Genomic DNA, 19,781 nt, shown 5'->3' with positions numbered 1-19,781 from the left:
GCCCACTAAGGTCTAATGTGAGCCGTATGCATGCCTGCCTCTCCTGGCTTACAGTTGAGAATAGGTTGTCTTTCAATTCACTTGTGATGTTTAAGTCAGTCATGAGCAGTAAAACTCCAGTTTTTATACATCAACAACAGATAATCTTTAGTAATACTGTGCATGACCATTACACAAGAGGATCCAGCAATGGGCAGCTTGTATTACCGTCTCCGAAAAACAATGCTTTAAGGAGATCTTTTATTTTTAGATCATTGACACTTTGGAATAACCTGCCTCTAAACCTGTGTTGCATTTACAGTAAATTAACATTTAAAAAGAATCTTAAAGTTTATTTAACACTGTAAAGTATCTGTATTTGTTTTTGTTTTCTGTTTCTTTTTTTTTCGATGTAATTTTTAGCTATCTTATTTGTTCATTATGTATTTTGTGTTGAGTACTGACATTTAATAATTTTACATTTGCAATTGTACTAATTTGTTTGTATGTTTGGAACCCAGGAAGACTAGCTGGTTGCTATGGCACCAGCTAATGGGGATCCTTAATAAAATAAAAAATAAAATAGAAACCATCGCCCCCGCCCGCCCAGGCATTCCCGGTGAATAAAGCATTGCGCCACACTCCTGTGGAATTGGAATCATTACGAACTGCAATATAATCCCGACCTGTGAGAGGCAGCAGTACGCCCCAAGCAAGGCATCTAGTCTTCCGGAAAGTCATAAGAAGAAGAAGAAGAAGAAGAAGGAGACATGCGCCGGTGGGCGGGTGCAAACTTTCCTAATCGACCAATGGGAAAGTGAAACGGGAGCGATTGACACCTCGGTGACGAAAAGCTATGGCCAGCTGTCACGGCGCGCCAAAGCTCAAAAGATCTGTTTTCGTGAACAGGCGGGAGGAAGGGGAAGCGACCAGCTAAACCACTATCTAGTTAAATGCCGTTTTAAAAGAGTCAAATAGAATTTGCCATACAGGCATTTACTAGTACGGCATTTCGTTTGTTCGCCAGGTGTGGCTGCCAAGCGCGCGCATGAAGCGTCGTCTTCTCTGGTTTCCTTTACAACAACGGTGTCAACTGAACTGCACAAAGTTTAGTGGCGGACAAAGATATGAGCCTCGTCGTAGCTCAACAACAGGTGAGAAAATGCCAGTTCGTTATGACTTAACGTGAAATGTACTCGCTGACATATGTATCAGTTAGCTGTTATAATGTAGGCATGGCTAGACTTGCACTATTTGAAAACTAAAGGTTGTTCATTTGCGGCTATCGTTAGCCTGTTAGCGTGCTAACTTCTGTAACATCGGTGTAGCTTGGATGGTGGTTGTGGATTTGGCCTGGTCCCATTGATGAAATGTAGCTATAATGTACACTTAAAATACAGTAACGTAATATCTGAATGGATTGTTCTTCTTCCAGAGTAACGTACCTAGTGTTAGGTAACTTTACTGGCAAGCTTTGTTGAATAAAAAACTACCTAACGCGAAGTTTACAGTGAAAACAAGCTATCGCTAACTTGGGTGCTCATTCATTCATTGTTTGGTTTTGCAAAGCCATCTGGCTCTATTACCAAACGTTACACAAAGGACCTCCATGCATCACGTTTTCCTTCATCCTTTCTGACAAATACGTTAGTGTATTATCTTAGGAGCTGGCGATAGCCATTTGAGTATCAGCAGATTGCATCAATAACTCTGGGTACAGTAACGTTACATGGCACTAAGATAGTCTGAACATTCACCAATTTGTGCTTTAGCTAGATGAAGGGTGCATCTTTCCTTGGTGAGCAGGCACGAGCTCACATCAGTGGCCTGGGCTCCCTGTTTTGGTCAAGTGGAAAAACACTAACTTAACTGTACCTTTCAACAGGATGACAATCAGTGATTCAGTGTATCTCTGGTCTGAAATCTCAGTCAGTCAGTATATCTATGGTCTGAAATGGATGTAGCCTAGACTTGATTCTGTTGTCTCCCCTCATCACAACAGCCCTAGTATGTTTTGAATGAGCCTGGCTCTGAGGATGGGAACTATTTTGTCTACAGGTGGCTGACAAATCCCTTTCTATTATCAGCCACACAGGTTTTTAGGGCAGAATAAGAGTTGAATACAATACTGCACAGCTCTGAGTGAAACGAAATTTTCACACTTTAGTTCCTGAAAAGGTTTGAGAATGCCTTATCTAAACCGGGGGTTTTCAAAGTCTGAGACTGTGCCCCCCCCCCCCCCCCCCCCCCAGACAAACCTTGGAAAAAGGTGCCCCTCCCTCGCCCAATTCCTGGATGCCTATGGGATCATGATTGTTATTTGATCCCATAGACAACATTTGACCCAAGATAGCCTGAGATTGCTGTTTTGACATGTCAGAGTGACTACACCAGATACATAAAAAGCTCTGTCTAAAGGCATTTATTTGTTTCTGACTCTGGGAAACTGGGAACAACTGTCAAATTACCCAAAACTACTGTATCTCTGCAGTAAATGTATCTCTTTAACCAAATCACACACATTTAGGCTATTCTATGATATCTCCTTTTAATAACGAATGCAAAAAAAAAATCACTTCCATTCACTGAGCTTCACCTGAAACTGCTTGGAGCCGCCTGGGGAGGCCCGCCTCCCACTTTGAAAACCTCTGATCTGAACAATTAGGACTAGCTCCCTAGTGTCAATGACACCGGTTACTATGCATGATGGGGGAACTAATATATCTTGTCTTATTTGAAACAGGCGGAGGGGCTCCCAGCAGTGGTCCAGACGGCAACAGAGAGTGATTCGGACAGCGGAATGGGCTCTCCAGTGGAGGAGATGGCAACAGAGACAACTAACAATAGGGACGAGCCTCCAGGTAAAGTAACACAACAACAGAGCCGTTTACACTTTGCCTGTAAATGAGGAAGCCGTTTGCACTAACCTGCAGTGTGAATTTATTTATTTTGCTCCTCATTTTTGTTAGTTAGGCCTACTACTTTTTATAAACCTTGCCTTGGGTTAGTCACTGGCACTAGTGTTTCCCACACATACACTTTACTTGGGCGGACCGTCCAGAGGTGTATTAACAGCCGCTAAAGTATATTATTTGGTGACCTATTTTAGCATTTTTTTTAAATCCGTCCGAGAGAACGAGGCCACCCGCGATCGATTAACTAGTGGACCATCTCACCTCGCTCTACCCCTCCCATAGCCTACCTCTTCACTCTGCTATCTCCCCTCGCTCTACCCCTCCCATAGCCTACCTCTACCCCTCCCATAGCCTACCTCTTCACTCTGCTATCTCCCCTCGCTCTACCCCTCCCATAGCCTACCTCTTCACTCTGCTACCTCACCTCGCTCTACCCCTCCCATAGCCTACCTCTTCACTCTACTGTACCTCCCCTCGCTCTACCCCTCCCATAGCCTACCTCTTCACTCTGCTATCTCCCCTCGCTCTACCCCTCCCATAGCCTACCTCTTCACTCTGCTATCTCCCCTCGCTCTACCCCTCCCATAGCCTACCTCTTCACTCTGCTATCTCCCCTCGCTCTACCCCTCCCATAGCCTACCTCTTCACTCTGCTATCTCACCTCGCTCTACCCCTCCCATAGCCTACCTCTTCACTCTGCTATCTCCCCTCGCTCTACCCCTCCCATAGCCTACCTCTTCACTCTGCTATCTCCCCTCGCTCTACCCCTCCCATAGCCTACCTCTACCCCTCCCATAGCCTACCTCTTCACTCTGCTATCGTGAGAAGGGTCAATGTATTCTCTCTTGAGCTTTGCTCCTTCCCGTCCTATCTGAATTCTGTTGTCTTGATACAGTGGTTCATAGAAGTGATCGTAAACTAAAGACTGTTTAGTAAATGTATAGTAAATAAGTTAATGGCGTGTCACTGATGTGACGGAAGTGACATTGAAGGCTTAAAATATATTGAAAACGTCTTAGAAAGGGTCTTGACGTATTGAATTTAACTTCAGGATTCCTGCATATACCCTGACCTCCTGCGTTGTGTAATTCTACCTCACAAAATTGAAATAATTTTGTATTTACTTTTGATTATAATTGTGCTGGACAACCGTTTTCTAAATGCTTATTTGGTTTCCAGATTCTGATGACGACGAGGACATCACCGTTCACAGGAAGCCTCGTCGCAAGGCCCTTAGAGACACCGACAGCGAGGAAGAAGAGGCGCCTGGCGACAACGGCGTAGAGTTGGCCGACGCGCTGGTCTTATCGGCGTCCAGCGGAGATGAGATGGAGACCGGAGAGGTAGAAGAGAAGAATGAGAGGACAAAGAAAGGGGCGCAGAAGAGCAAGAGAATAGTCCGTGCCCCCATCGACAGCGAGGAGAGTGACGCTGAGCCAGAGAACGGTGGAGAAGTGAAGGAGCAGCAGGAGGAGGAGGAGGAGGTGAAATCAAAGAAGGAAGGGAAGAAGAGGGAGAAGAGCCAGAGACATCGTGAGAAGAAGGAGAAACGTAGCAAAGCAGTGGAGAGACTGAAGAAGAAAGAGAGGTTTTCTGAAACAAACGAGGTTTGTATCGATTTACCTTCTCTCAAAGATATACTGTATTGTTTTGCTCTGCCAGAGTGCCAGCAGCACATAGTAGAATCAGGCTTCTGTCCTACACAGCTCTGGAAAAACTGGAAATTTGGTGAATTCCAGATCTTGATAAGTTCAGAAATTGCACAATAAGTTATAATATACGTACAACTTCACATTTTCCGTGGTTTTAGATCCTTGTCCTTGCACATATTCTGATATTTGTTGCTGTGAAGAATGATGTTCATCTAATGAGTGATAGGGATGTCACTTTTCCCAAAAATCACGTTCGAACCAATTTGAAATTACACACAATGAATTCGTTCAAATATATTCAAATGTGAAATTGAAACCGCAGAAACCATCTACTATGAAGTCTTTTACATGGAAGCTGTCTTACTATCTCAAAGGACACATGAAGTCAGTAGTTACATTAGGGCTGGGCAATATACAGCGATATTATTTTGAGATTGTGATATGAGACTAGATGCCATCTTAGACTTTGGAGATGGTAATATCGTGATATGGTATTAAGTGTTGTCTTAAAGGCTGCATTACAGTAAAGTGATGTACCGTAATTTTCTGAGCTTACCAGAATGTTCTAGCTGTTCTATTATTTGCCTTTACACATTGAGTCATTATATCCACATTCAAAGTGCTTGTGACCTCTCACATTGTGGCTTTGACTTACAACTGAACATTTAGCGCACTTTGTACAAAATACCATTCAGCCTAAAAATACAGAGATATTTATTTTTGGTCCATATCGCTCGGCCCTAATTGTACTCTTCAGTAACTTGCAAAATAGTCTTTAACCAACACGAAAAAGAATTGTGAATAAGATCTTGGATCGGGATCCTGACTGAAAAAAAATCGTGATATGATATTTTTGCCACATCGCCCACCCCTAAGTTACATGCTGCTACACAGCCTTATAGGCCAGCTGTGTTCAATGGAACAACAAAGTCTTTGACATGTGGATTGATTAAAGAGCACTTTATAATACATTTCTTCAGGACACCCCTCTGCCTCGGGCTCTGAATGACAGCGGCTGTCTGTTAGGCGACACCGACCTGTTTGACACGGGTCTGAATGATGAGGAGGAGGACGAAGAGTCTCTCGATGCCATCAGAGCTGCTGTCAAACTGAAGGCTAAAAAACACAAGGTAAAAAAAAAAGTCTATTCAGGGTTCGTACAGTCTTGGACGTTTGGAAAATGCATGTTTTCAAGGTTAGGTTTAGGAATATGCTCTGAATTTGAATATATTCCTTGAAAAGTGCTTGATTTTCAACATAATCTGGTGTTTCATCAACACAATCACTCATGTCAACCAAATATCTTTTAATACCTGAAATTAGATTCCTGGCACAAGACACTGTTACAAGACGTGGAGCGGACACGGGAGTGGACCGGAGTTGGATTGAGTGACATGGGCTCTGAAATGAAAGGGTCTGCTTTTGTGTTCAGCTCTGCTCCACTCCGTGTCATGAGGGCAACCGTCTGCTCTCAGTGCTCTGAAAGTGCTTGAATTTTACTGTTAAAAAGCTGTACGAACCCTGTATATTGCAGTTGTAACGGCTCCTGCAGGGTTATTTCAGGTTACCGGTAATTTGTAAATATTTTGTTTTGTTTTGAAATAACAACCACTACAATGTACATAGCACTTTTCACAAGTGTGTTATGAAAATCGCCATGCTCAGCTGTTGGGTGCACCATATTACTTTAACATATCTTGAAGTTTGGCAAGATGCTGTGAGAAAAGCAGGAGGTATTGCTGGTGTTGGTAGATACTTTCTAAGTCCTGATGTTGATCAGTTGTAATTCTTCCTGCAGGAACCTCTTCTGGATGATGAGGAGGAAGAGGATGATGAAGAGGTGCCAGAGAAACCCCAGCGTGTGGTATGCAATTCAAGACTTGAGTTTCATTGACTAGGCTCTTGTCAGTTCTGTGGGACCAGAGCTGCTCGGTGAAAATTGTACTTGTTACAGGAGTGGACAAGTAATGGAAACAAATCTGAAGCGCAATATTGACAGCAGCTAATTTTAAACTGCCATTTCGAAGTGGTCTTTTCTAAACAAATCAAGAATCCATAGAAATTAAGTAGTCTAAACTTTCAATTTATTCAAATGCAGGCAATGTGCATTGGTATCCCATCCTCCTTGCTAACACATTTTTAAGCTCTCTGAAAAAAGTCAGGAGAATATGTTGTGTCCACGTTTAGCGCAAGTCTGGTTGCAATCACAGTAAGAAAATTATTTCTCTCACATGCACATACTGTATTCGTAATAATTATTTCTTGAGCCAATGAATGGATGATCTGCAAACAATATGAGCAGACTGAGACTGAGACATGCTGTAAACATGACTAAGTAGGGGTTTCACAGACTAGTCCACTATCAAAGCGGCTGATTTGTAAACATCCTCTCAGAGCCAATCGAGGAGGACGCTATTTCACATACCCCCAGGTTGGTCCCGCCTACATTAGTTAACCCGGCTGTTTTTGAGACCTTTTCTACGAAAATTGATCATTTACTAGGTGAAAAAAATAGATTTCCCTTGACTTGATGACTACGGTACTGTTTGGGAGTAGTGGATTGACTACTAAAAAGCAGTTGTGATGATTGCCCTATGACTAAGTGACTTATGATTCTAAATAAGCGTCTGTTATTTTTGTATTAACTCCATTAGATAAAGGGTTCCAGAAACCAAAAAACGATGCCATGTTCATTTCAACTTCTCATGTTCTCAGGAGAGGAAAGCTGCCCGTGCCAGCAAAGAGGCCATACAGCAGCTCCACAGCGAGAGCCAGAGGCTGGTCAGAGGTCAGTTTTCCTTCCCACTTCAACATAGAGGAGAGATGTCATGTTCAGTTCCTCAACACGTCATTACATGGACACACACTTATTGTCTTGTTTTCGCTCTATTGACCTATTAAATATGAATAGTTTTATTCAAAAAAGGAAATGATTGCTGGAATGAAGGTAAAATTAAAGACTAATTGTCATTTTTAGCTACCTAAGAGACCTATGCTTACGAACTGATACGTTTTCATCGGTTTTATTTTTTCCCCCACTTACACATTTGTCTCCTCTTTCTGCAGAGTCGAGCATCGGTCTGCCCTACCACATCCCTGTGCCTAAGACCCTTGACCAGTTCTTTAAGAAGAGAGCCAGGCCGGACGGTCCTGCCATGGCCTTGTTGAAGTAAAGATGCACACATGACTACATACTAGCATACACGCTTACATCACATGGCTACATACTAGTATACACGCATATATCATCCACCGGCTGAGTGGAAGAAAAAATCACCAGCTGTTAAAGGATATCAAAAAAGTTAAGAGAAAGCAATCGTATATTAAAAAAAAAAAAAAAAAAAAGGAGAGAGAACACTGGTGTTTGTAATTGAAACCTGCATAAACAATTTTGACTATGCATTTACTCTGTCACACACACACACAATAACTGATTTGATTAACAGGTTTTATGCCTGCCATAATAACCGGCACAAACTAGATGTTCGTCTTTCTACATCTGTCAGATCTACCAAGTATTCAGCCATGATACTGGAGGCCTTGCCAGCTCCACCTCCCGCCAACCCGCCCAGTGAGACCCAGCAGCCGTCCGCAGAGCAGGACTCTCTCCCCTCTCTGGATCTCTCCTCCACCCACATCCAGACCAGACCTCAGCCCGCCGCCACCTCGTCCCCACAGCAGGAGAGCCTCGACCAGGCCAGAGAACCACCCGCAACCCCGGACCCCGACCAGGAGTCCGGCCCGATGCTTTACCTGTCCGAGAGTCTCCAGGAGTCCATGACTACAGATGGAGTGGAAGTCAAAGCTGCTTCTGGCTCTGAGGAAGAAATGTCTCCTGCTCTCCTAGGGCAAAGCGAGACCGCGGTCTTGCCTGATTCTCAAGTCCAGCGAGCGGAGGCTGGATCTGGGGCCTTGGTTCAGCCTCCAGCTCCCCGGTCCGGGAGTAGAGACCCATCTGGTGTGGGGCCGGTAGCCCCGGGCCCGACCAAGTCCAAGAAGGACAAATTGGCGAGACTGAGGGAGCTGGGGCTGGTTCCTCCACCGGTCGCCAAACTGTCCGCTGATGACGGAGCCTTTGTTCACCTGGAGCTCAACCCTGGTGAGAGGAGATTCATTTTTGGCAATTCAGCACAGTTAAGAGACACCAAAAATCAGAAAAGAGATCAAGAATAAGAATGTGTCATGTGTTATTACTGTCTGCAAATAAATAAATAAAAGTATTAATTGGACCTGCATCAAACAGCCTTTCTTTGCAAACATATTTAAAGGCTTTCTGTTATAGCCTGCTTTGGTCCCTGGTGTTTGCAGCATTGTGCCAGAAAGTTTAGACAATCAGAAAACTATTTTAACTGCAATGTAATATACTGACAGCTTACCACTGCCTCCTTGTGGTAAAACCCACTACTATTCAACCAAGGTCTGGTATTCGCTTAGTCCTCCCTCTCTCCTCCTCCCATCAGGTGTGGAGGCCCTCAAGGAGCGTTACTTTCGTCAAGTCAAGCCCCCGGTTCGCCCCCAGGGAGAGCGCACCATGCAGCTCAGCATCATTCGCAAAGACAGCACCCCTTCTGGCCAGGAGGAGTTGCACACTGAGTCGGTCACTGTCACTGTTAAAGAGGGGGCGGACGAGCCAGCAGCCACCAAACCTGGTACGGATCCACAAACGACATGCACATAACATGCCAGGTTCCCACCTGTCATGGAATTTCTGGATTAGTATGGAATTTTGAGAGGTGTATTCCACACAGGGAGTCAGGAAATTTGATAAATTCTCTATGGAAGTTGGGGGATATCACAGTATTTTACAAATGGGTTACTTTACAGGAATATACCAGAATGTATTTTACAACATGTTTCACATATTTATCAAAAATTTAGATGGTTACCGGTACTTACTTTAGTGGTTTTACATGTAATTGCCAACTGCTCCACAGCAAGCCCAACTGGAATGGAAACCAGAATGTGTTCCCATTTAGAAACATTAAGAAACCATGAAGGATTTTTTTGGGATTAAATAAATGTGCCCATTGCCAATTTGCTTGTGGAAAGTCATGGAAAAATGGTGTAATTTTATATCCGGGCCGTGGTTCATTGCCAATTTAGTTCAGTATTGCCGTTTAAGAGTGGTTCTTAATAATTACATCATGATCTATGGATAATTGTTGCTTTATTGTAATTATTTATTTTGGCTATTTATCAGGTTGAGCAGAACATTGATTTTAGTTGTATTTACATGTTTCTATCTGTGGGGATGCACAGTAAAAAAAAAAAACACTGCCCCGACTCTTAAGCTCCCCTGGTTGTCCTTCTTTCTGTAGGAGAGAAGCTGCTGACTCTGAAGCAGCGTCTGCAGCAAGCCATGGCCCTGCGGAGACAGGAGGAGAGGGCACGCAAGGCCGCCCTGCACCGCCTCGACAACGAAGACTGCGGGGACGAGGACGAGGAGGAGGAGGAAGATATGACAGACGAGTCTGAGGGCGAAGAGGTGAGAGGCTTGGTTTGCTGTTGCTTTTGGGTTATTCCCTGCAGCAAACAAAGTCATCAAATTGGATTGTGTGCTTTTGGTCCCCTGCTTTTTCCTCATCTCCTCCTCGTACTCAAATCACTTTTCTCCTGCACTGCTCCAGGGTCTGGATGACTTACTGGGAGGTGATGATGGTGAGGAAGAGGAGGGAAGCAGTGTGGCCCAGAGTATGAGGAGCAGGTCTCTGAAGGGACCCTCTCCGCCGCTCGACCTCCTCAACACAGACGGCACGCTCATGCTTTTTGCCGGTAGCTCCTGCTCTCGCACCGGGTCAGTGTGTGTCTAGAAAATTAGATTTGCCTCACCAATGTTGGTAAATTTGTATTGTCTTCTTTGTGTGTTGCTGGTGAAGCTGAACATGCATTGATTTGCTCTCCTCTCCCTCTGTAGTGATGGTGTGAGAAGGACGGGTCCCTCGGGGCAGGACAGCAGTAATAAAACGGGTGAGTACAGTGAAGAAGCTCTGCTCAACATCGTTATCCTCAGTGTCGTTACTTGGTTGTTAATTTTTCATAATCAAAACACACTAATTATATTATCATTTGTTATTAATGGGGAAAATGCCTCAAGCACAATAGCAATGTTTGTAGTGACATTCTTTTTAGTTTCAATTTTAAGACGTGTATTCAGGATCGTCACACCAACACATCTTTTTTTCCTCTCCTGTCCCCGTCTCCAGACGAGGAGGACTCTCTGTCCCTGGCGAAGGACAACAGCCACAACAGTAGCTTTGAGTTGGTGGGGATCCCCTCCTACCAGCCTGTCAATCACCAGCGCTCCACAGGAAGAGGCGTGTCCAACTCGCGCATGTTCCGCTCCCCTTCTCCCGTCTTCTTCAGGCCCAGCTTCCTCGGCTCCGCATCGAAGGTGAGACTGATGGAGGGCTGTTTCAGTGAAGAAGATTGTTAGCAAAATCATTACGATTTTGGAGAGGAAACCACGGGCAGAACCAGAACCTCTCGTCACAAGGACAGCTTCTTTCCAACTGCCATACGACTCGAGGCCCGAAAGCCCCCACGAATAAGGACTTATCAGGGTCTGTCTTGCGTGGGACCCTTCCGTCACTCCACAACTTGGTTTTCACCTTGAGAAACATGTCAAAGAGGCTGTCTGAGAGAGCCATGTCATCAAACAAAAAATATCGATTCTAACCCCTAAATTAAAATGGAAAAAAGTTTTTTCCATTTTAATAAAACTATTATGGTCCTAATAGACAGCACCCACCACAGAATTGTAACAGCTGTACTACCTGATATTTATATATCCTGTGAATGTTTGTTTTTTATGTTCGCTTTGCGATGTAGTGGATTGATTTGTTTGATTTGTATGTCCATCAGAGCTCAGGCAAACTGTCGGAGCGCTCTCTGTCCCTGCCTGTCGAGGACTCCCAGGACCTGTACGCTCCTCCTTCCCCGGGCGCTGACTCTGGGCCCCTGGGCGGGGCGGCCGCGGGCCCTGGAGGAGACTCGCAGGGTCGCTTCTCCCTGGAAGACGACACCCAATCCCAGTTACTCGACGCCGACGGCTTCCTCAACGTGGGGCCTCGGCCCGGTGCGCCTCAGTCCCACAAGAGGCAGCTGATCCTGGGCCTGGGTCTGGATGAGAACGCAATGGACGCCAACATGGGGGAGCTTTTAGGGCTGTGTTCGGGTGCGTTTGGGACGGCACAGAGCGTCTCCGGGCGGGCAGCGGGGATGGCAGGAGGCCTCGGAGCGACACAGGAGGATGAGCTGCTTGGATTGTGCTCTGGAGTGTTCCCAATGACACAGGCTGGAGAGGAGCAGACGCAACCAGAGGAGAAGAAGGAGGGAGGACAGGATGATGATCGTTATAATAACATGGATCAGCTGCTGGGGCTGTGTTCGGGCAAGTTCTCTAGTCCAGGTAAGAGAGTGTACGGTCTTGGGGGGTTTTCTTCCTGGGGAACACATGCACTTTCAATTAAAAAAAAAAAAAGTGATTTGTGAGCATAAAAAACAACTAATTCAAGGTCACCCACCAATTACTAAATACATTTTTCAGACTCCTCGTCAATACAGGAACTCATTTCCTATATTTACTTTTGAAAAGCCGACAGTAAGAGACCAGCATTCTTGTTGTGGTGGTGACACTGAAGAAGAATCACAGATTACTTGAGACAACAGTTGATCTTAGCTGTAATGACGGTTTGTCCAGTTTTTGTTGACATCCTTGAAAACCACACATGGGCTACACTGCAGCTCCCTGCTTTCAATCTCAAGTTGTATGTGACGTGGTACTTTGTCAAAACAATACCGCCCCCATCTGGCTGTGTCAGGTTACTTTGTTTGTATTGCTATGAGTTTATCTTAGGTGTGTACAACTAAAATTAACACTATCGAACCCTGGTGTGCATGCGTGTATTTCTGCGGAATCCTGCACGACTAATTTAATTTTCTGATTTTCTGATTCTTGAGGAATTAAATTTTCACTAGAATGTGCTTTGATGCATGTCTTCATTTTTCTCCTCCCTCTCACAATATTTAGATGGGTCTCCCTTGCGGCCGATTTCAAGACCAGCTCGCGTGCCTTCGCCTGCACAACACAGGTACAAAGATCTGAAACTACAGTTTAGCATCTCAAATGAGAAGTCAATAGATAGGCGGGTTAGTGTTTTGTTTTTGTATGGTGATTTCATGTTTTGGAGACAAAACTCATTCCTTTGACTTGTTACCTCAGGCCCTTTACAAAGGGAATCCAAATATTTTACCCGGGAATTTGGAATATTTGTTTCCATGGTGATTTTTCTGTGTTTAGTAAAAAGCAGCCTGTGGAGGAAGAGCAGGAGGAGGAAGAGGACTGTGAGTTCCGACTTCTGTCCGACGTGGAAAGCCAGAGTGAACGGGTAAGAAAGTGTGTGCGTGCGTGCGCACGCGTCTGTATGTCTGTCTTGAGTACATACTTGCCATTGAACAGTATATATTATTACTTGGATGTATGTATTTATGGTGCAAAATAAATGACGTGACACGATTGTGTCTTTTTAGGAGGACAGTGATGGTGGAGAGGAGCAAGATGCCGATGGAGAGGATGACGAGCAAGATGCCGATGGAGAGGATGAGGAGCAGAACGAGGTGGAGGAAGAGGAGATGCAGGCTTTGTTTGCGCCCCGCCGGGTTAAGCAGAAGAAGAAGAAAAGAATGTAGGTGGAGAAGGGAGCAGATATCCTAAATAGTGCAGGGATGCAAACTAGTCACCTTTTTCATCCCAAAATAGGAGGATCTCTCAGTGGTTTTATGTCTGCCCTGGTATCTGTCACCTTTTTCACTATCCATGACTTTGCATCCCTGATAGTGGGGTTTTCTGGTTGTTCACTTGACTTTTCCAGGCATCGAAAGTATTCTTGAAGCTTCTTGTCTGGGCTGAGTTTGTGTTACTGGGTTTTCATAATGTCCCAACCTAATGCGAAATGGAATCATTTTACATGAATATGATTTCCACTGGAAGCTGCCAATATTTTATATCTGACTGACTGACTAACAGCAGGGACCGTTGAGGTTTTGCAGGAAATTGAGGCCTCTTGAGGAAGTTCGACCACATAACGCACCGCAGATCACGAGGACTATTTAGTATTCATCAGCATTGCAACGTGTCCCTGCTGCCAGTTTGGTGATGGCGCATTAAGCTGTTTCTGCCATGCTTTGGTCCACAGGCACCTGACCGACTTTGTGGACTCGGAGGCTGAGCTGTCAGGCAGCGACTTGGGTAGCGACGATGAGGACGGTGACGGAGAGAGCGAGTACGAGGAAGAGGAGCTTCTCGATGACCTTCCGTCTGACGAAGAGCTGCAGGACCAGGTCAACAAGATCCACATGTGAGTGGCAGCTAATCCTACGCCGTCTTTATCATTTTGTTTTTTTTTGATTTAGTAACCTGTTCTCATGATATTCCACCACTTTCATGACTGAAATAAAATGTTTGAATCCTCCGTAAACATTGACTAAAAACACTTCTGTCATTGTGTTAACACTTGTTATCCGGTTATCTTCCGCTATTGCTCCAACCCTAAGAGGAAGACTTTGAAATATTCTGGAAAAAAAAAAAAGTGGATAAGCTATCATTGTAATCGTTTTAAGCAGCAGACTGTTTTAACAATATCACCCCCCCCCCCCCTGCCATTGTCCCTACAGGAAGCAGGTAATGGATGATGACAAGCGTCGTCTGAGGTTGTACCAGGAGCGCTTCCTTGCCGACGGCGACCTGCACTCCGATGGTCCGGGACGAGCTCGCCGCTTCCGCTGGAAGAACATGGGTATGTAACGTTACAGGGTGGACAATTAATACCAGGCAGCCACCAGAAAATGCTAGTATTTTTTGGGCCAGACGCTAGGGCAGCTAAGCAATCATATGGAGGTCCCTTTTTATTCTAAAAACCTACTTGGCTGGTGAAATAGGCTTGGAATTGACCAACCGCTGTTGTCCGATAGACCAAAAAGATTCATTCATTGGGTATGTCTAGATGTTTATCGGACAGTGTACAGATAAATAATGCAGAATTCTGGATTTAAAATTTTATTGGACTTGACTTTGGACACAGGATTAAATAATAGCCCAAAATGCAAAATTGATTATGCGCAAGTTTCTATTTTTGTAAGACATAAGAGGAGTCATGTGTTTTGATGAGCCACTTGTGTACAATAGATCCCTCACTGGGCTTAAACATAGACAAACAAACAAATTAGTTTGAAGTTATTTGTTATTCAAAGTTCATTTTTGACATGCTATTTGCTATCTACTGAAGAAAGTGTATGGTTGAATGTGCAATCCATCAAATGATTTGGTTCAGATACTACAGCCTTTAATACATGACTTAAGATGTTGCTCCCACCAACCACTTACTGATTTCTGTCCTCCAGACGATGGTTTTGACTTGGACAGGATGGGAGCAGAGGGTGGAGAAGGTGAAGAGGAGGAGGACGACGTGGACCTCACCGAGGTGCAGAGGAGAAAGGAGAGACTGGAGAGAGAGCAGTGGCTCAGAGAACAGGTACAAACGGCTTTGCAAATGATCAAAATCACAGTATTTATTATTAGGCCAAACATCCTTGGCCTAAATGTCAACTTGACTTTTGGAGGAAATCATTCAGCAGAAACATTCTGCATCCAAAAATAAGTGCAGAAAAAGAAATCGTAAGAAAAGCATGTTCACTTTTATGTAATCACAATGATATGTCACTAGGATTTTTCATTTGCTAACTGCCATGCAGCTATCATGGTCATCTCAGATGGTAATATCTGTAAACGCAGTCTACATACATAGACAAAGAGTGTGTCCATGCAAGACTGCTGTTGTCTCATCAGCCTCTTTATTCAGGGAGTGTTGTTGTTACTCGGTCTTCATTCCTCTGTCTCGTTTCCCAGTCTGAGCACAAAGCCAAGAAGGGTGAAGACATGGACGCTGACGATGAGAAGATTGGAGAGGAAGATAGCCAGTTCATGAAGCTGGCCAAGAAACTCACTGCCAAGACTCTACAGAGGAAAGGTTAGTTTGAAATGAAATCCCTTGACACCCCCTCCGTCCAAAAAACATATAAAATCGTTCTGTTAAATAGCTCTCAATCATCTCGACCATGTTAATGTTGTAAGTCGAGAAGACTGGTGGCTGCTACAGTGCTTTAGAGACATAAAGCAATCATTGATTTAACTAAAACGCTGGCATGTGTTGTAGCAAACAAAACTAGAAACGGAGTGAAATCACGGCAATCCTTGTAAGCTGCTGAAAGCGCTTATTTCCCCAAAGTCCTTGTATTCAGTCAAATTCCCTGGCTTTGCTGTTGCTGCAAACATATATAAACTGCACAGGGGAGCAGTACTATCTAATGCATTCACATGAGTGTTCAAGGTTTCTTTATTAGTACCCGAGGGTAAAATAGTTATGCAGACGGGAAGTTCAGCTGTCCAGAAGATAAAAATAAAACATACGAAATCACAAGACATCAAACAAGCATCAAGAGAGCTTTTTTGCTGGACAATTGACATCCTCAGATCCTAAATGTCTCGGTAGAAGGGGCTGTTTCTATGGTTTCTACGACAGGTCATTAGTCAAGTCTAAACAGATTCTGTTATTGCGAGATATCTTGCTCTCTTCTTAATTCTCTGTTCCATTATACTTGGAAAGTTAAGGTGAGTGCTGAGCGTTACTTTGTGCATCGTTTTACCCTCTGCAGTTAAACAGATGGGATATAGGCCTACATTATTTATATTTATAGATCAATAGACAGACCGATAAAGCCGTAAAATGAAGTATGCATCTACACTTGGATTTTGGATAGCATTGTTTTTCTATATCTCGTGTTACAGATTAAGGCATTGAAATGTCACTGGGAAATTGTCTCACTCACTTTCACTCATACCATATCATCAGAAATTCATTGATGTTTTTTCTTCTTCTGCTTCTTCCAACCCAGAGCCTCCTGTGGCACCTCAGCCAGAGAAGAAGGCATCTTCTGTCAATCCGTTCCAGGGACCCTCGCAGCACTCACAGGTCCGTCAATGACACTGTATACTTTGGGAAGGTTTTATGGGGGGGGGGGGGGGGGGCACTCCCATTCATTTTAATTGAGAATCTCATTGTCATTTGCTTTTCTATCATTATTTTCTGCTGCTTTTTGTTGTTCCTGTCATATCTATGCAACTTCTAAATGTACCGAATTCCTTGCACTATTATGACTTCGGTTAAACTGTTTTTTCTAGTAAAGGCAATCAAAGAAGAGAAGCTATTTGCACACTTGGCTTTGAGGTTAGCCAAGGCACTGTAGCTCTTGCCAAAATATTTTTTTGTAGTTGTGCAAACAAGTAGACGGACTTAAAATCTCTTCCCGTCACCTTTTCCTTGAGGCAGCAGGCCAACGCAAGAGATGAAGCCAGGTTCTTTATGTTACAGCAAGAGTTTGAAGCCAGAGGTGACCTTTGACACTGGGTCAATATGACTATTATCCGATTTCATTTAACATTTTGAAGACCTAGCCAAAGTCTGATATTACCACCAGCCAAATGCTGCTGAGTTTGTCTACCAGCCACTTTGGCTGACAGCCAGCTATCACTTGAAAGTGTAAGAAGAATCCAGCAGGCTGGTGGAGCTAAAGTGTCTGCTGACGTTTTGCGATGGATCAACTCCTGTGTGGCCGTTTAAGTTTCCTGCCCTGTAGTTAAAACGGCACCGTATTGGAAAGGGTCCAAAATGGTGTAGGTGGAGAGGGTAGAGATTTTCTAACCAACAAAGCTCATTATAGGGTTTCTCCGTGCAAGCTCTGTAAGCTTTATAGAGCTCTACTTAACCTCTGACCTCTGCCTTCCAGGTGAGGAGGGGATCTCTGCTGAGTCAGCCTCGCGCCGTGCTGCAGAAGTTGGCGTCGATCTCGGAGGGAAACCCACTGGCGCCCCGAAACACCCGAGGCTTCCTCTTTCAAACGCTGTCGCCCGAGAAGGACGGCCAAACCTCCGATGCTCCTCACAAACAGGTGAGTGAAGGTGATGTTAGAGGTACACTGGTTTTTCCACTATTTTTTTTTTAGTATCATTATCGTTTGTTCCGTTACGGTCGACCCTGCGGACTTCAAATCATCTCCTCAGCAGTCCGGTCTATCAGAAAACATCTAAATTATGTACAGCAGGGGTTGTCAAAGTCTGAGACTGTGGGCCTCCCCTCACACAAAGCTTGGAAAACCCCCCACCCCCAGTTTACATGCTTAGTTTCGCTCAATTCCTGGATACCTATGGGATCATGATTGTGTTATATGATCCCATAGACACTCAACAATTGAGCCAAGATAGCCTGATGTTGCTGTTTGACACACTTCAGACTACACCAAATAGTACATAAAAAAGGTCTGGCTGAAGACATTTATTTGTTTGACACAGATGGGAAAGTGGGAAAAGCAGTAAAATTCCCCAAAAGTACTGTATCTCTGAACTATCTCTTTAACCAAATCACACACATTTAGGCTATTATATGGGATCTCATTTTGATAACGGATTAAATTGTTTTTCACTGACCCTCCCCTGAAACTGTCTGGAGCCCCCTTGGGGAGGGCTGCGGTGCTTTGAAAACCCCTGGTGTAGTATGTGTCAGTTTAGGCCGTTCTATTAAATATTTCCGTGAGATTTACTACTGGCCTCTTATTGGACAAAAGGGTTTATTTCCTGCTCTGCCCCTGATCCAGTTTGGTTTCCCGCACCCAATCTTTGAAAACGGCGTTGAAACGGTTTGTCGTGTCTCTTTAGGTTGTACTCTGAACAGTGGGAGTCTTGCCACAGAGCCTGGCATGTCTGCTCAGTGTGATAGTCATGCAAGTCTCATGGGTGAATTTATTCTTTGTGACATGTAGTTTTAAATTGATAACACTAGGTGGAGCCAAAGCCCACGTCACTCACATGAAATGTCATACTTTGGTACAGATGGCAAAAACTGTCTGTAAGCTGTCTGTAACTGGGCAGTTTTATCCAAACATGGTTCATCAAAGAGCGAAGTGTTGGCTCATTTCAAGAGATTTATCAATGAGGATAGTTGTGAAACTACTGTATGGAGAAACTGACTAATTTTCATTTTTCCTCAAGACTCGGCACTGTTGACAGCAGATTTTCTAGTCGTTTTCTTCATCTCTTAGGTTGCATGTCTTTGTTTTCAGGATTTTACTGTTCCTTCCATCAGTCTAATCCCCACACATCTTCTCACTTAACCATATAGACAAAATCAGTGTGTAATATGATATCTCTTGATCAAATGTGACAACCCCGTGTTTGACCCGTGTCAAACAGGCAATTGGTTGTACTAACAGTCTAAAACACTAGCAACATTGTGTCCCTGCAGTACTGTGTGTGCTGGTGTACTTGCTGTACGTTTCCATAGATACATAAACACACTGGTGTGTTACCAAGGCTTCTTTTTTGAACGTTGTTGTTGTATGTCATTCTGATGTGAAAACAGGAGGCTAACATGCCAACATTTAAATGCAGAGATAATCAGAGGGTGTGTTTGTGACAAAAATCTAGTTTCAAATTAATTCAACGCCGGTTTAAAATTAATTCAACAACCACATTTATTTATTCATTCCATCAATTGTCACAAATATTTCAACTCCAGTTTGCAAGTACCGGTAGTCAGTGTTAATCCGTTTCTGTGGCTCCATTTCTTTTTCTTTTTCATTGTTGGCGTGAAAAGGCTTTTAACTGAGGATGTGTTTGATCCTCAGATGAAGAAGAGGGGACCAGTCGAGGCTGTCAACCCGGCAGCCAAGAGGCCCTGCAGGGAGAACAAGCCCAGTGGACAGACCAAAGCTCCCCAGAGGAGCATCTTCAGCTTCCTGGAGAACTGAATGATAATCGGCAGCCGGCCAAGGAACTCACTTTTTCCACCATTGGCCACAGCAGCTGATGGCATTCCAGAGTTTATCAGACAACTAGACTTTAAAAATGAAAAGACGGTCGTGTTTGTGCAGTCACCATTTCACCTCCTTTGACTTGGTCTTGAAAAGGCAAACTCAAAGGACACAGATGATTTTACCTCATGAGCTTTTTGTCTTACACAATGTTACGTTACTGTTCAGCATTGGTGCCTCAATTAGAACCTGTAATGCCATTAAAGGCATTCTTCTATCACATCATACTTGACGCTATTTTGGACTGCTTGGGTCTATTTGAAAATGTTTTATCGTCGTGTGTATATAGGATTGATTTGGGGTTTTTTTTGTTTTA

General features: G+C 44.1%; 1 protein-coding gene across 1 annotated transcript; it reads left to right on the top strand.

Moving 5' to 3' along the window:
* Positions 1 to 957: 957 nt before the first annotated feature.
* Positions 958 to 19,781, top strand: clspn (claspin). Its single transcript, XM_083646386.1, has 24 exons — positions 958 to 1,133; positions 2,723 to 2,840; positions 4,074 to 4,501; positions 5,527 to 5,676; positions 6,345 to 6,410; positions 7,262 to 7,334; positions 7,613 to 7,715; positions 8,053 to 8,645; positions 9,007 to 9,195; positions 9,865 to 10,031; positions 10,174 to 10,340; positions 10,461 to 10,513; positions 10,750 to 10,937; positions 11,408 to 11,954; positions 12,576 to 12,636; positions 12,846 to 12,933; positions 13,076 to 13,230; positions 13,741 to 13,902; positions 14,219 to 14,340; positions 14,945 to 15,075; positions 15,450 to 15,570; positions 16,496 to 16,572; positions 17,387 to 17,548; positions 19,280 to 19,781. The coding sequence occupies exons 1-24, from the start codon at positions 1,107 to 1,109 to the stop codon at positions 19,400 to 19,402; spliced, it is 4,071 nt and encodes a 1,356-aa protein (XP_083502512.1). The 5' UTR covers positions 958 to 1,106; the 3' UTR covers positions 19,403 to 19,781.

The sequence above is a fragment of the Poromitra crassiceps genome (genome assembly GCF_964638095.1).
Source record: "Poromitra crassiceps genome assembly, chromosome: 11".
NCBI classification, from domain to species: Eukaryota; Metazoa; Chordata; class Actinopteri; order Beryciformes; family Melamphaidae; genus Poromitra; species Poromitra crassiceps.
This window is presented reverse-complemented; position numbering and strand designations above follow the sequence as displayed.

Bases quoted from the DNA above. Each gene is read 5' to 3' on its own strand.
- clspn (XM_083646386.1), top strand. From the start codon at position 1,107: ATGAGCCTCGTCGTAGCTCAACAACAG. The intron at 11,955-12,575 runs GTAAGAGAGTGT...CACAATATTTAG, and splicing joins GGGCAAGTTCTCTAGTCCAG to ATGGGTCTCCCTTGCGGCCG. The intron at 12,637-12,845 runs GTACAAAGATCT...TTCTGTGTTTAG, and splicing joins CCTTCGCCTGCACAACACAG to TAAAAAGCAGCCTGTGGAGG.